This window comes from Haematobia irritans, chromosome 3 (genome assembly GCF_050003625.1).
Source record: "Haematobia irritans isolate KBUSLIRL chromosome 3, ASM5000362v1, whole genome shotgun sequence".
Classification (NCBI taxonomy): Eukaryota; Metazoa; Arthropoda; class Insecta; order Diptera; family Muscidae; genus Haematobia; species Haematobia irritans.
The window spans coordinates 7,465,519-7,481,979 of record NC_134399.1 but is presented as its reverse complement, the minus strand read 5'-3'; the positions used below and the strand labels follow the sequence as shown (position 1 = coordinate 7,481,979).

Below are 16,461 nucleotides of genomic sequence, written 5' to 3'. Positions count from 1 at the left end.
TTCATAGCTTCCGGGACTGTCAACCAAGAAATTTACGTGAAAGAGTGTTTGAATAAACGTCTGCTGCCTTCCCTGAAGAAACACGGTTGTTCCGTACTGTTTTGGCCGGATTTGGCATCTTGCCATTACGGTAAAAAGGCCATGGAGTGGTACGCCGCCAACAACGTGCAGGTGGTTCCCAAGGACAAGAACCCTCCCAACACGCCAGAGCTCCGCCCAATTGAGAAATACCGGGCTATTGTCAATCGGAACCTAAAGAAGACCAAAAAAACTGCTAAGGACGAGCAGCAGTTCAAGGCAAACTGGCTTTCTGCGGCGAAGAAGGTGGCTGTACAAAATCTGATGGCAGGTGTCAAGCGTGAGGCCCGGCAATTCGGATTTGGAAAAGCGAAAGCCTAATTGAATATTTTTCCTGAATTTTATACTAATTGAACTTGAAAAAGAAATTTAATTTGATTTTTTAAATAAACGATTTCACCGATTTACACGCATTTTCCCTTGACCGTATCACCCTTTATGACTTTAAAACTGTGTAAAGTCTTTTAAACTGTGTTTTCGTTGGATTAAGCATGATTTTCATTACATTTTAATGGTCTACTATGTTAGTCTTTCAAATTATATACTCTCATGTTCCAGTAATCCCAAAGCTAAAAAATTGGTGTTTGGTTGAAACTGGGATTGAATCCTTGACCCTATGTATGCAAAGCGGGCATGCTAAGCATTGCACCACGGTGATGATTATAACAAAACTACAATTTTACAATTTTCGATTTTGACTAGCAAAGTATCGAATATTAATCCAAGCTTGCGCCCTCTCATATGATTTTAAAACTATGCAAAGACTTTTAAACTGTGTTTTCGTTGGATTAAGCATGATTTTCATTACATTTTAATAGTCTAACATGTTAGTATTTTCAAATTATATACCCTCATGTTCCAGTAATCCCAAAGTGAATCCGTGACCCTATGTATGCAAAACAGACATGCTAACCATTGCACCACGGTGATGATTATAACAAAACTACAATTTTACAATTTTCGATTATGACTAGCAAAGTATCGAGTATTAATCCAAGTTTGCGCCCACTCTAATGACTTTAAAACTGTACAAAGTTTTTTAAACTGTGTTTTCGTTAGATTGGGCATGATTTTCATAAATGTGATAATCATGACTAGCAAAGTATCGAGAATTAACCCAAGCTTGCGCCCACTCTAATGACTTTAAAACTGTACAAAGTCTTTTAAACTGTGTTTGCGTTAGATTGCGCATGATTTTCATAAATGTGACCCTGTGTATGCAAAACGGACATGCTAAGCATTGCACCACGGTGATGAAATATAACAAAACTACAATTTTATAATTTTCGATTATGACTAGCAAAGTATCGAGTATTAATCCAAGTTTGCGCCCATTCTAATGACTTTAAAACTGTACAAAGTTTTTTAAACTGTGTTTTCGTTAGATTGCGCATGATTTTCATAAATGTGATCATCATGACTAGCAAAGTATCGAGAATTAATCCAAGCTTGCACCCACTCTAATGACTTTAAAGCTGTACAAAGTCTTTTAAACTGTGTTTTCGTTAGATTACGTACGATTTTCATAAATGTGACGCATCTTATCGTACTTCTTTATACAAATTCAACTAAAGACTTTTCCAACAGCATTGGAAGCAATATTTCTTTTAGAAATAGTTTTATATAAATCAATTTAATTATTTGATATCATATCCTATCAAAAATACAACATAACAAAATTATTTATTGAATAAATTACCAATCATTTGGTGCAATTAATTTTTAATGATTCATTAGTAAATTAATATTTTGAAATTAAGCAATTTTTTTTATTTAACGAAAACTGGTTTACCTATTCAGAGATATGTTTTAAAACTCACCTAACTCTTATACAAATCTCATTTCTTTTGCAAATAATTCCTTTCACAAATAATGTTGATAGGTCAAGAAAAGAAATACTTTTAGTTTCTAATGCCATTATTCCTTTCCTACCCCATTATATTAACAATCGTTCATTTATCCATATATAAAGGAGGCTTTGCCCGCATATCATCATAGTCATCATCATCACCACCACTACCACTATAATGGTGGCAAATGAAAAAAAGAAAAGAAATCAGTTTATTTCAAAAAAAAAAAAAAAAAAAAAACAAATGTCAGACACAAAAGAAAATTCAAAGAATAACAGATACCCAGAAAAGGGTATCTCTCTTATAAAAAGTATTGAAAATGAGACCAACATCCATGCCATAAGCAATACTGTGACGTCAACGTCTTCAAATGGGGTCATTATGGGGTCGGTAAATCTTTTAAACTGTCATAAAAAAGTTTTTACACTTTTTTAGTGGGAAATTTAAGACCACATTTTTTAAACATATATTACATTTAAACATTGTTGACTGTTGTTAGAAATAACTATATATTAAATAATGGACCAATCGTGTATGAAAATAATATCACTAAAATATTAAAAAAAACTAATTGAAAGGGCCGGAAGAAATAAAATAATTTTTTAAGCAAATATATTTTGTATTTCCAATTGAATTGAAAATCTCAATTATAAAATTAATTTGATCAATTAATTCCTTGATTGAATCAGAATTTTTTCTGTGTAATACTAGATATTGGCTGAGAGTCATAATAAAATGTATTCACTAAGTGTAGTATAACCCATTTTACTACTTGTAATACCTGATCGAATAATTATAATTATTACAATTTTTTTTTCTCTGACTCGTTCGTAATACAAAGAAGAATCAGAATGCATGTACTACTAGCGCCATCTACATCCTCTTGGGTACAATGTCAAAAGAATCTCTCATTTCTGATTTTTTCTCTGTGAGTATCACCAGCCAGGGTTGCCACAGCAATAGTCTTAGTGACTTAACCTTCTACAATTGTGGCATTTTTTTTTTTTTTTTCTGCAAAAAATAGTAACGGTAATAATGACTCTACATCTACACACATACATATCCACACAATAACAATTATACACATAATACAAAAAAAAATAAAATAAATAATAGATAGAAAAAAACCCAAAAACAATGCATGGCGTTTGTCTTATTTTTTCAACTGCTGAGTTTTTTTTTTTTTTTTTTTGTGTAACAAACATAAATCACCTGTTCAAAGACATTTTCGGGACTACTATCTCGACTGTCCTCTTCATGATGTGACGATGATGAAGCTCTACTCAATTCAATTCGTGGCGTAGAAGGGGTACATAGAGTAGAAGCTCCACGCATTTGAGTTCCACCACTATTGTTGAGTGTATTCGCTACTGCATTATTACCAGCCTTTGCTGTGGTCGTCGTGGTGGCCGATCTTGTGGGTGGAGCTGGTGGTATTTTCCCCGTATTGTGTTGCCTATTGTTGTTATCCTGTCTCATTTTTGAACTACCCATGGCGTTGGCCGCCACACTGCTCGTCGTCGTGGTCATCGTAGGGGGGTCAACTGGTGTAGCTGCTGTTGTTGTCATTTTAATGGATGTTGCCGTTGCCATTGCTGTCTTCGTTGTTATGGACTTTTTACATGTTGTGTCCCTATCATTTATATCCATCTGCAAAGTAATTAAATCAAAACATTATTTGTTAGCCTTTATGTTCAATGGTGAATAATATAACATCAGACATAAGGGAGGAAGAGATAGACAGAGATAGAGAGAGGGAGAGGGAAAAAGCTTTTTATTGATGTCCACGTTCCATAAATGAGATTTTAAAATGGCTTATCCAATAAAGTTGTTGCTTGTTCTGTTTGTTTAATGTCCTCGCTTTATTTTTGCATCTCACCACCTCCTGTGCTCCGAGTCCAACAAAGGTAGAAGAATTTTATTAAACTTTTAATTCATTTAATATAAAGAACAGTGTCACGGACAATAGGATATGAGATACAAATAGAGCAATGTCATTAAAACGTAAAGGTAAAACAATGGTTGTCACCTAGAATAATATTGAAGTTTTTTTTTTTTATAGATCTATCATGGCCTCAGGGCCGGTGCTATGTTAACATATTTTGCAAAATTTCATTTCTATAGAAAATTTTCTGAAAATTTTGTTTCTATAAAAAATTTTCTGAAAATTCTATTTCTATAGAGAATTTTGTCAAAATTTATTTCTATAGAAATTTTTGTCAAAATTTTATTTTTATAGAAAATTTTGTCCCAAGTTTATTTTTATAGAAAATCTTGCCAAAATTTTATTTGTATAGAAAATTTTGTCAAAATTGTATTTCTTTAGAAAAATTTTATCACAATTTTATTTCTATAGAAAATTTTATTTCTGTAGAAAATTTTGTCAAAATTTTATTTCTCTGTATAAATTTGGCAAAATTTTATTTTTATAGAAAATTTTGTCAAAATATTTTTTCTATAGAAAATTTTCTGAAAATTTTATTTCTATAAAGAATTTTGTCAAAATTTTATTTTATAGAAGATTTTGTCAAAATTTTATTTCTCTGTATAAATTTGCCAAAATTTTATTTTTATAGAAAATTTTGTCAAAATTTTATTTTTATAGAAAATTTTGTCAAAATTTTATTTGTATAGAAAATTTTATCAAAATTTTATTTTTATAGAAAGTTTTGTCAAAATTTTAGTTTTATTGAAAATGTTGTCAAAACTTTATTTCCATAGAAAATTTTGTCAACATTTTATTTCTCTAGAAAATTTTGTCAAAATGTTATTTCCATAGAAAATTTTGTCAAAATTTTAGTTTTACAGACAATTTTGTCAAATCTTTATTTCCATAGAAAATTTTGTCAACATTTGGTTTCCAGAGAAAATTTTGTTAAATTTTTATTTCTCTAGAAAATTTTGTCAAAATTTTATTTCCATAGAAAATTTTGTCAAAATTTTATTTCTCTAGAAAATTTTGTCAAAATTTTATTTCTCTAGAAAATGTTGTTAAAAATTTTATTTCTATAAAAAAAATTGCCAAAATTTTATTTTGATAGAAAATTTTGTCCAAAGTTTTTTTTTTGTATTCGTTTTGTTTGTTATTGTTGGCTTCTCTTCAATCGTTATTGTTGTTTTTGATCTCAGCTTAAAACCTTTATTTTTATAGAAAATTTTTCATAGTTCCATAGAAAATTTTGTCAAAATTGTATTCCCATAGAAAATTTTTTGAATATTTTATTTCTAAAAAAAAATTGTCAAAATTTTATTTCTCTAGAAAAATTTGTCAAAATTTTATTTTTATAGAAAATTTTCTGAAAATTTTATTTCTCTAGAAAATTTTGTCAAAATTTTATTTATATAGATTTTTTTTTTATTTCATTACTAAAGAAAAATTTTGTCAAAATTTTATTTCTATAGAAAATTTTCTGAAAATTTTATTTCTATAGAAAATTTTCTGAAAATTTTATTTCTATAGAAAATTTTCTGAAAATTTTGTTTCTATAAAAAATTTTCTGAAAATTCTATAGAGAATTTTGTCAAAATTTATTTCTATAGAAATTTTTGTCAAAATTTTATTTTTATAGAAAATTTTGTCCAAAGTTTATTTTTATAGAAAATCTTGCCAAAATTTTATTTGTATAGAAAATTTTGTCAAAATTTTATTTTTTTAGAAAAATTTTGTCACAATTTTATTTTTATAGAAAATTTTATTTCTGTAGAAAATTTTGTCAAAATTTTATTTCTATAGAAAATTTTGTCAAAATTTTATTTCTCTGTATAAATTTGTCAAAATTTTATTTTTATAGAAAATTTTGTCCAAAGTTTATTTTTATAAAAAAATTTTGCCAAAATTTTATTTGTATCGAAAATTTTGTCAACATTTTATTTCTAAAAAAAAAATTTGTCAAATCTTTATTTCCATAGAAAATATTGTCAACATTCGGTTTCCATAGAAAATTTTGTTAAAATTTTATTTCTCTAGAAAATTTTGTCAAAATTTTATTTCTCTAGAAAATGTTGTCAAAAATTTTATTTCTATAAAAAAAATTGCCAAAATTTCATTTTGATAGAAAAAAAGTTTATTTTTATAGAAAATTTTTCATATTTTTATAGAAAATTTTGTTTTTATAGAATTTTTTGTTTTGCATCTCACCACCTAATGTGCTCCGAGTCCAACAAAGGTAGAAGAATTTTATTAAACTTTTAATTCATTTAATATAAAGAACAGTGTCACGGACAATAGGATATGAGATACAAATAGAGCAATGTCATTAAAACGTAAAGGTAAAACAATGGTTGTCACCTAGAATAATATTGAAAAGTTTGTTTTTTTTTTATAGATCTATCATGGCCTCAGGGCCGGTGCTATGTTAACATATTTTGCAAAATTTTATTTCTATAGAAAATTTTCTGAAAATTTTGTTTCTATAAAAAATTTTCTGAAAATTCTATTTCTATAGAGAATTTTGTCAGAATTTATTTCTATAGAAATTTTTGTCAAAATTTTATTTTTATAGAAAATTTTGTCCAAAGTTTATTTTTATAGAAAATCTTGCCAAAATTTTATTTGTATAGAAAATTTTGTCAAAATTGTATTTCTTTAGAAAAATTTTGTCACAATTTTATTTCTATAGAAAATTTTATTTCTGTAGAAAATTTTGTCAAAATTTTATTTCTCTGTATAAATTTGACAAAATTTTATTTTTATAGAAAATTTTGTCAAAATATTTTTTCTATAGAAAATTTTCTGAAAATTTTATTTCTATAGAAAATTTTCTGAAAATTTTATTTCTATAAAGAATTTTGTCAAAATTTTATTTCTCTGTATAAATTTGTCAAAATTTTATTTTTATAGAAAATTTTGTCAAAATTTTATTTGTATAGAAAATTTTGTCAAAATTTTATTTTTATAGAAAGTTTTGTCAAAATTTTAGTTTTATTGAAAATGTTGTCAAAACTTTATTTCCATAGAAAATTTTGTCAACATTTTATTTCTCTAGAAAATTTTGTCAAAATGTTATTTCCATAGAAAATTTTGTCAAAATTTTAGTTTTATAGACAATTTTGTCAAATCTTTATTTCCATAGAAAATTTTGTCAACATTTGGTTTCCAGAGAAAATTTTGTTAAATTTTTATTTCTCTAGAAAATTTTGTCAAAATTTTATTTCCATAGAAAATTTTGTCAAAATTTTATTTCTCTAGAAAATTTTGTCAAAATTTTATTTCTCTAGAAAATGTTGTTAAAAAATTTATTTCTATAAAAAAAACTTATAGAAAAAAATTTATAAAAAAATTGTTAAAAAATTTATTTCTATAAAAAAACTTTCTATAGAAAATTTTCTGAAAATTTTATTTCTATAGAAAATTTTCTGAAAATTTTGTTTCTATAAAAAATTTTCTGAAAATTCTATAGAGAATTTTGTCAAAATTTATTTCTATAGAAATTTTTGTCAAAATTTTATTTTTATAGAAAATTTTGTCCAAAGTTTATTTTTATAGAAAATCTTGCCAAAATTTTATTTGTATAGAAAATTTTGTCAAAATTTTATTTTTTTAGAAAAATTTTGTCACAATTTTATTTTTATAGAAAATTTTATTTCTGTAGAAAATTTTGTCAAAATTTTATTTCTATAGAAAATTTTGTCAAAATTTTATTTCTCTGTATAAATTTGTCAAAATTTTATTTTTATAGAAAATTTTGTCCAAAGTTTATTTTTATAAAAAATTTTGCCAAAATTTTATTTGTATCGAAAATTTTGTCAACATTTTATTTCTAAAAAAAAATTTGTCAAATCTTTATTTCCATAGAAAATATTGTCAACATTCGGTTTCCATAGAAAATTTTGTTAAAATTTTATTTCTCTAGAAAATTTTGTCAAAATTTTATTTCTCTAGAAAATGTTGTCAAAAATTTTATTTCTATAAAAAAAAATTGCCAAAATTTCATTTTGATAGAAAAAAAGTTTATTTTTATAGAAAATTTTTCATATTTTTATAGACAATTTTGTCAAAATTTTATTTCCATAGAAAATTTTCTGAGTATTTTATTTCTCAAGAAAAATTTGTCAAAATTTTATTTTTATAGAAAATTTTCTGAAAATTTTTTTTCTCTAGAAAATTTTGTCAAAATTTTATTTATATAGATTTTTTTTAAATTTATTTCTAAAGAAAAATTTGGCAAAATTTTATTTCTATAGAAAATTTTCTGAAAATTTTATTCCTATAGAAAATTTTATTTCTATAGAAAATTTTCTGAAAATTTTATTTTTCATTTAAAAAAAAAAAATTCTGAAAATTTCTAAAGAAAATTTTGTCAAATCTTTATTTCCATAGAAAATTTTGTTAAAATTTTATTTCCATAGAAAATTTTGTCAAATCTTTATTTCCATAGAAAATTTTGTTAAAATTTTATTTCTATAGAAAATTTTGTCAAAATTTCATTTCTATAGAAAAGTTTCTCAAAATTTTATTTCTATAAAAAATTTTGTTAAATGTTTCTGGTGGATCACAATTGTGCCTATAAAACTGGACCTTATTTTAAATTTCAGGCAAATCAGAATAGAATAGCGATTTTGTACCAAAATCATTCCGCTTGGCTTTATATCCTTTTTAAACATAAAATTAAATGTCGTAAACATAACCCTTAACATTAGAAAGCTCTTAATTTTTGTTAATTGTAACACTTTTCAACAACAATAGCTTCTCGTGTCTCAAGTACAATGACCTTATGTCAAACAAAAAATTTTATTCATGTTATCTACTAATTGCCATGCAATGAAAGAACAAAACGAGCAAAAATAATAATCCAGTAATGACCCCCCAAACTACATATAAATAATTCCCCCTTAAACCATGTCACATACAAAGCCCCACAGATATTTTGAAAACATGAAGCCTGTCCATCAACCTCAACCATGAGACCAAAATAACAAAAAATCGAGAAAAAAAATAAAAAAAGAAACAGAGCCTAAAATACTTGTATATTGCCTCAGACGTCAAAAGGCTTTCTCTCTTGTCCATTTGGCATTTATTTCGACAAGAGTTTGACATGATGATATTAAATACATGAAACTCATTTGTCGTCTACTGACAACATTTTCAATACTCCCTTGAAAGGGATTGGTTACAAAGAATTGGAAATTAGGCCTTTGAGAAAATATAAAAGTATACACACACAACCCTATGTGGACATTTATACTAATACAAATAGGAAATTGAATTTAGTTTTTGTGACAATTTAATGAAACTGCTATTTATAAATATGTTTTCCAATATCAAATATGATATGAGCTTCAGGCAATTTTCCTTTTTCATACATTTCTCATTCGCCAAAATAAAGCTTCGTTCGGGTTCACGGTTGCCACTCGGGCCCAAAATAATCTATCAACCAAGAAATTTTATTTTGCAAAATTTTATTTCAATAGAAAATATTTTCAAAATTGTATTTCTTTGTCAAAATTTTTTTCTATAGAATATTTGGTATATAGAAAATAATTTTTCTATAGCAGATTTTCTGAAAATTTTATACCTCTAGAAAATTTAATTTTTATAGAAAATTTTGTCAAAGTTGTATTTCTATAAAAAATTTTCTGAAAATTTTATTTCTATAGAAAATTTTATTTTTATAGAAAATTTTGTCAAAATTTTATTTCTATAGAAAATTTTGCCAAAATTTTATTTCTATAGAAAATTTTGTCAAAATTTTATTTCTATAGAAAATTTTGTCAAAATTTTGTTTCTATAGAAAATTTTGTCAACGCTTTTTTTCTATCGAAATGTCTGTCAAAATGTTATTACTATAAAAAATTTTCTGAAAATTTTGTCAAAATTTTATTTCTATAGAAAATTTTGTCAAAATTTTATTTCTTTAGAAAATTTTGTCAAAATTTTTCTATAGAAAATTTTGTCAAAATTTTCTATAGAAAATTTTGTCAACGCTTTTTTTCTATAGAAATGTCTGTCAAAATGTTATTACTATAAAAAATTTTCTGAAAATTTTGTCAAAATTTTATTTCTATAGAAAATTTTGTCAAAATTTTATTTCTTTAGAAAATTTTGTCAAAATTTTATTTCTATAGACAATTTTGTCAAAATTTTATTTCTATAGAAAATTTTGTCAAAATTTTATTTCTATAAAAAATTTTGCTATACGAAATTTCATCAAAATTTTATTTCTATAGAAAATTTTTTCAAAATTTTATTTCTATGGAAAATTTTGTAAAAATTTTATTTCTATAGACAATTTTCTGAAAATTTTATTTCTATAGAAAATTTTGTAAAATTTTATTTCTATAGAAACTTTTGTAAAATTTTATTTCTATAGAAAATTTTGTAAAATTTTATTTCTATAGAACATTCTGTCAAACTTTTATTTTTATAGAAAATTTTGCCAAACTTTTATTTTTATACACAAAATTTTGTCAAAATGTTATTTCTATAGAAAAGTTTTTCAACGTTTTTTTCTATAGAAATGTCTGTCAAAATGTTATTTCTATAAAAAATTTTCTGAAAATTTTGTCAACATTTTATTTCTATACAAAATTTTGTCAAAATTTTATTTCTATGGAAAATTTTGTCAACGTTTTATTTCTATAGAAATGTTTGTCAAAATGTTATTTCTATAAAAAATTTTCTGAAAATTTTATTTCTATAGAAAATTTTGTAAATATTTTATTTCTATAAAAAAATTTCTGAAAATTTTATTTCTATAGAAAATTTAGCCCAAATTTTATTTCTATAGAAAATTTTGTCAAAATTTTATTTCAATAGAAAATTTTGTCAACATTTTATTTCTATAGGAAATTTTGTCAAAATTTTATTTTTATAGGAAATTTTGTCAAAATTTTATTTCTATAGAAAAGTTTGTCAAAATTTTATTTCTATAGAAAATTTTGTCAAAATTATATTTCTATAGAAAATTTTGTCAAAATTATATTTCTATAGAAAATTTTGTCAAAATTTTATTTCTTTAGAAAATTTTGTCAAAATTTTATTTCTATAGAAAATTTTCAGAAAATTTTGTCAACATCTTAATTCTATAGAAAATTATGCCAAAATTTCATTTCTATAGAAAATTTTTTCAAAATTTTATTTTTATAAAAAATTTTGTCAAAACTATTTCTATAGAAAATGTTCTCCACATTTTATTCCTATAGGAAATTTTGTAAAGATTTTATTTCTATAGAAAATTTTGTAAAGATTTTAGTTCTATAGAAAATTTTCTGAAAATTTTATTTCTATAGAAAAGTTTGTCAAAATTTTATTTCTATAGAAAAATTTCAGAAAATTTTGTCAACATTTTAATTCTATAGAAAATTATGCCAAAATTTTATTTCTATAAAAAAATTTTGTCAAAATTTTATTTCTATAAAAAATTTTGTCAAAATATTATTTCCATTGCAAATTTTGTCAAAATTTTATTTCTATAGAAAATTTTGTCAAAATTTTATTTCTATAGAAAATTTTGTCAAAATTTTATTTCTGTAGGAAATTTTGTCAAAATTTTATTTCTATAGGAAATTTTGTCAAAATTTTATTTCTATAGAAAATTTTGTAAAAATTTTATTTCTATAGAAAATTTTGTAAAAATTTTATTTCTATAGAAAATTTTCTGAATATTTCATTTCTACAGAAAATTTTCTGAAAATTTTAGTTCTATAGAAAATGTCGTCAAAATTTTATTTCTATAGAAAATTTTGTCAAAATTTTATTTCTTTAGAAAATTTTGTCAAAATTTTATTTCTATAGAAAATTTTGTCAAAATGTTATTTGAACTAAATGAATTTTATGTATAGTTTTATAGAAAGATTTTCCTTTAGATCTTAAAAATCACTCTTTAGATTTACGTCCTTTAAATCCAAGATGAAGGCTATATGAGTTTAGGTTCGCCAGAACTTATCTTATTTTATTTTATTTATTTTGTTCCTTCGCCTTCAACATTTGTTTAAAATTCCTTATTCTGTTTTAACTTTCGTTATAGCTTTAATTAAGATCTAATAAATTTTCTCCCATACCTTTAGTTGTTTAAAATTACTACCATATAAAACAGGAAATTAAATAATTTAACCTTGTGTAAGTTTCTCTTTTTTAAATGAATACTCCTACTCAAAGTTATTCCTGCATCTCGTGTAGGTCCTAGCTCTGACTTCCAGCATTCCGCTCAACCCTCATATTTTCCCTCTCATGTTTTTAATGAGGGTCGAAAACTTCATTAAGGTCATGACAAAAGCCAGCATTTATTTGCCTTTTCTTGCAATTTGTAATCAAGAATTCACCCAGTTGGATAGATTAAAGGAGACTTTAATGAATCCATTAAAGAAGCCACAGGTATTGATTAATATAATTAGGTGTACTACCAGGTAAATATGCTTTGGTATAGCAGAGTAGCATTTGCTAACCGATCTGGAAATAAATATCTAACCATACATGCATACAAAACCGCACACATACGCCCTCAGAAAAATAAAAGCAATGAAATAAACTGAAGCAAGCAATATGAAGTGAAATTATTATGGTTCATATCTTCGATGTACTCAGATGGAATTTGAATTTCTACCACAGAATCCATAGGAGAAATGGAATTAGTTTCAATTAATGTTTATGACTGTAAATATATGGTATATACATACACACATACATTAACATATGTGATTATGTATGTGTGTATGTCTCGTATATAAATGGTCTTCGCAAATTAATATTTCAAAAGAGAAAATGGATGACTTTGCAAAAAAAAACAGCAGAAAAAAAATCCAAAGATAAGGAACAACAGAACACAGAAGCAATAGCCACGTAAACATTGAACTGTGAGAATTTCATTTGTATACAGCAAATCGTATCAAATCCTAAGTGGTCTGTACTCACTCACAATATGAACACATATGTGAGTGAGTACGTACTATGTGTTTGTGTGATTCTACTTAAACGCACATGTATTTTATAAACATCCTGTTGTCTCTTACATGCCAATGTTGTTATAATATGCTCTTGTACAGAGAAGTTCTGTTACATATATAAATTACACTTAAATCATGAGCATATTTATATTAAAATATATACGCTTTCAATATACATACAAAACAAAACATACCACTGGGGTCAAATATATAGCATTTATTTAATGAAGATTTAATAAATCCAAAAATAGAGAGAGAGAGGTAGAGCAATGTAAGCTTCAGTTTTAACTTACAAGAAATGATTTGAAGAGAGTAATTAATTTATTGAAAATCAAAGGTTACGATATCATCAAGGGGACGATTTTAAGTCTCTAACACCAAAAATTTGGTCAGGCCGAATCTTAAATAGATAACTAAAGGGTGATTTTTTAAGAGAGGGAGAGCAATGTAAACTTCAGTTTTAAATTACAAGACATAATTTGAAGAGAGTAATTCAATTATTGAAAATCATCGTTTATGATTATGATATCATCAAGGAGACGATTTAAAGTTTCTAATGCCAAAAATTAGGTCCGGACGAATCTTAAATAAAGGGTGATTCTTTTGAGGTTAGGATTTTCATGCATTAGTATTTGACAGATCACGTGGGATTTCAGACATGGTGTCAAAGAGAAAGATGCTCAGTATGCTTTGACATTTCATCATGAATAGACTTACTAACGAGCAACGCTTGCAAATCATTGAATTTTATTACCAAAATCAGTGTTCGGTTCGAAATGTGTTTCGCGCTTTACGTCCGATTTATGGTCTACATAATCGACCAAGTGAGCAAACAATTAATGCGATTGTGACCAAGTTTCGCACTCAGTTTACTTTATTGGACATTAAACCAACCACACGAATGCGTACAGTGCGTACAGAAGAGAATATTGCGTCTGTTTCTGAGAGTGTTGCTGAAGACCGTGAAATGTCGATTCGTCGCCGTTCGCAGCAATTGGGTTTGTGTTATTCGACCACATGGAAGATTTTACGCAAAGATCTTGGTGTAAAACCGTATAAAATACAGCTCGTGCAAGAACTGAAGCCGAACGATCTGCCACAACGTCGAATTTTCAGTGAATGGGCCCTAGAAAAGTTGGCAGTCCGCTTTTTTATCGACAAATTTTGTTCAGCGATGAGGCTCATTTCTGGTTGAATGGCTACGTAAATAAGCAAAATTGCCGCATTTGGAGTGAAGAGCAACCAGAAGCCGTTCAAGAACTGCCCATGCATCCCGAAAAATGTACTGTTTGGTGTGGTTTGTACGCTGGTGGAATCATTGGATCGTATTTTTTCAAAGATGCTGTTGGACGCAACGTTACGGTGAATGGCGATCGCTATCGTTCGATGCTAACAAACTTTTTGTTGCCAAAAATGGAAGAACTGAACTTGGTTGACATGTGGTTTCAACAAGATGGCGCTACATGCCACACAGCTCGCGATTCTATGGCCATTTTGAGGGAAAACTTCGGAGAACAATTCATCTCAAGAAATGGACCGGTAAGTTGGCCACCAAGATCATGCGATTTGACGCCTTTAGACTATTTTTTGTGGGGCTACGTCAAGTCTAAAGTCTACAGAAATAAGCCAGCAACTATTCCAGCTTTGGAAGACAACATTTCCGAAGAAATTCGGGCTATTCCGGCCGAAATGCTCGAAAAAGTTGCCCAAAATTGGACTTTCCGAATGGACCACCTAAGACGCAGCCGCGGTCAACATTTAAATGAAATTATCTTCAAAAAGTAAATGTCATGGACCAATCTAACGTTTCAAATAAAGAACCGATGAGACTTTGCAAATTTTATGCGTTTTTTTAAAAAAAAAAAGTTATCAAGCTCTTAACAAATCACCCTTTAGATAACTAAAGGGTGATTTTTTAAGAGAGAGCGAGAGCAATGTAAGCTTCAGTTTTAAATTACAAGAATAATTTGAAGAGAGTAATCCAATTATTGAAAATCATCGTTTATGATTATGATATCATCTAATCTAATGCCAAAAATTAGGTCCGGACGAATCTTAAATAGATAACTAAAGGGTGAGTTTTTAAGAGCTGTAGGAAAAATTTTCCAAAAAACACATAAAATTCAGAAAATCGCATGAAATCTTTACTTGAAGCGCCACATAATTTAATATTTGAAGATTATGTCATACAAATGTTGACCGCCTCTGCACCTAGTCCTATATATTAACAGGTTGGCTGATAAGTCCCCGGTCTGACACATAGATGGCGTCGCTAGTATTAAATGCATATTATTTTTATATAGTACCAACCTTCAAATGATTCGTGTCAAAATTTGACGTCTGTAAGTCAATTAGTTTGTGAGATAGAGCGTCTTTTATGAAGCAACTTTTGTTATTGTGAAAAAATGGAAAGAAAAGGAATTGTTTTGATAAAATACTGTTTTCTGAAAGGAAAAAATACGGTTGAAGCAAAAACTTGGCTTGATAATGAGTTTCCGGACTCTGCCCCAGGGAAATCAATAATAATTGATTGGTATGCAAAATTCAAGCATGGTGAAATGAGCACGGAGGACGGTAAACGCAGTGGACCCCCGAAAGGGGTGGTTACCGCACTGAAAAAAATATTGTCGTGAGGTCCAAGATTTCATGTCTTTAAAATACGAATACAAATTTTGCTTAGCATAGAAGACGCATTTCTCTAAAAAAAGTTATTTTCCTTGTCCAAAAGTCGATAAACTTTTCAATGAAGTCGTATTGTCTTTATAATTAAGTGATTTCACTTAAAATTGGGTATCTTAACTTGATACCCAATTTTGACTTTAATAATTCAGAAAAATTCTTTAAATTTAATGAAATTGTCTTTAAATTTGTTGTCTTTTTGCAACTTGACTACAAAGCAAAAAATCGTTCAAAAATATTACATGTTTTCCAACACTTTATTTTAAAGAAGTTTTTTACTTCAAACATAGCATAATTTCTACTGGAAGTCGAGTCCTAATTTGGAAAACAAAGTTGCCGTTAACTCGTTTTTAAAGGACTTTGATAGCATATGAAGAAAAAAAGCTGAGAAAGCGAAAAATTAAAATTTGCTTCCTAGAAGCAAGTACACAAAACCTAAATTTAAAAGAGAATTGTGTCTTAAAAGTATCCTTACTTGTATTCTCCGCTTCTTTGGCTCGGAATCAATACCAAATTTTTTAAAGTAAAGACAAAATCTTTGGAACCGAGTATGCTTTTTTTTCAGTGCGACGAAAACATCAAAAAAATCCACAAAATGATTTTGAATGACCGTAAAATGAAGTTGATCGAGATAGCAGAGGCCTTAAAGATATCAAAGGAACGTGTTGGTCATATCATTCATCAATATTTGCATATGCGGAAGCTCTGTGCAAAATGGATGCCGCGCGAGCTCACATTTGACCAAAAACAACATCGTGTTGATGATTCTGAGCGGTGTTTGCAGCTGTTAACTCGTAATACACCCGAGTTTTTCCGTCGATATGTGACAATGGATGAAACATGGCTCCATCACTACACTCCTGAGTCCAATCGACAGTCGGCTGAGTGGACAGCGACCGGTGAACCATCTCCAAAGCGTGGAAAGACTCATAAGTCCGCTGGCAAAGTAATGGCCTCTGTTTTTTGGGATGCG

General features: G+C 27.0%; 2 protein-coding genes across 2 annotated transcripts in view; both read right to left on the bottom strand.

Moving 5' to 3' along the window:
• Positions 1 to 3,570, bottom strand: part of LOC142230275 (uncharacterized) — a 41,311-nt gene extending 37,741 nt beyond the window's left edge. Inside the window, exon 1 of the mRNA XM_075300924.1 lies at positions 3,141 to 3,570. Coding sequence (XP_075157039.1) covers positions 3,141 to 3,521 — 381 coding nt within the window. The 5' untranslated portion in view covers positions 3,522 to 3,570. The remainder of the gene's footprint in view (positions 1 to 3,140) is intronic.
• A 279-nt stretch (positions 3,571 to 3,849) lies between these two features.
• Positions 3,850 to 16,461, bottom strand: part of LOC142230752 (uncharacterized) — a 36,247-nt gene continuing 23,635 nt past the window's right edge. Inside the window, exons 2-3 of the mRNA XM_075301379.1 lie at positions 6,115 to 6,216; positions 3,850 to 3,957 (exon numbers count right to left, since the gene is read on the bottom strand). Coding sequence (XP_075157494.1) covers positions 3,850 to 3,957; positions 6,115 to 6,216 — 210 coding nt within the window. The remainder of the gene's footprint in view (positions 3,958 to 6,114; positions 6,217 to 16,461) is intronic.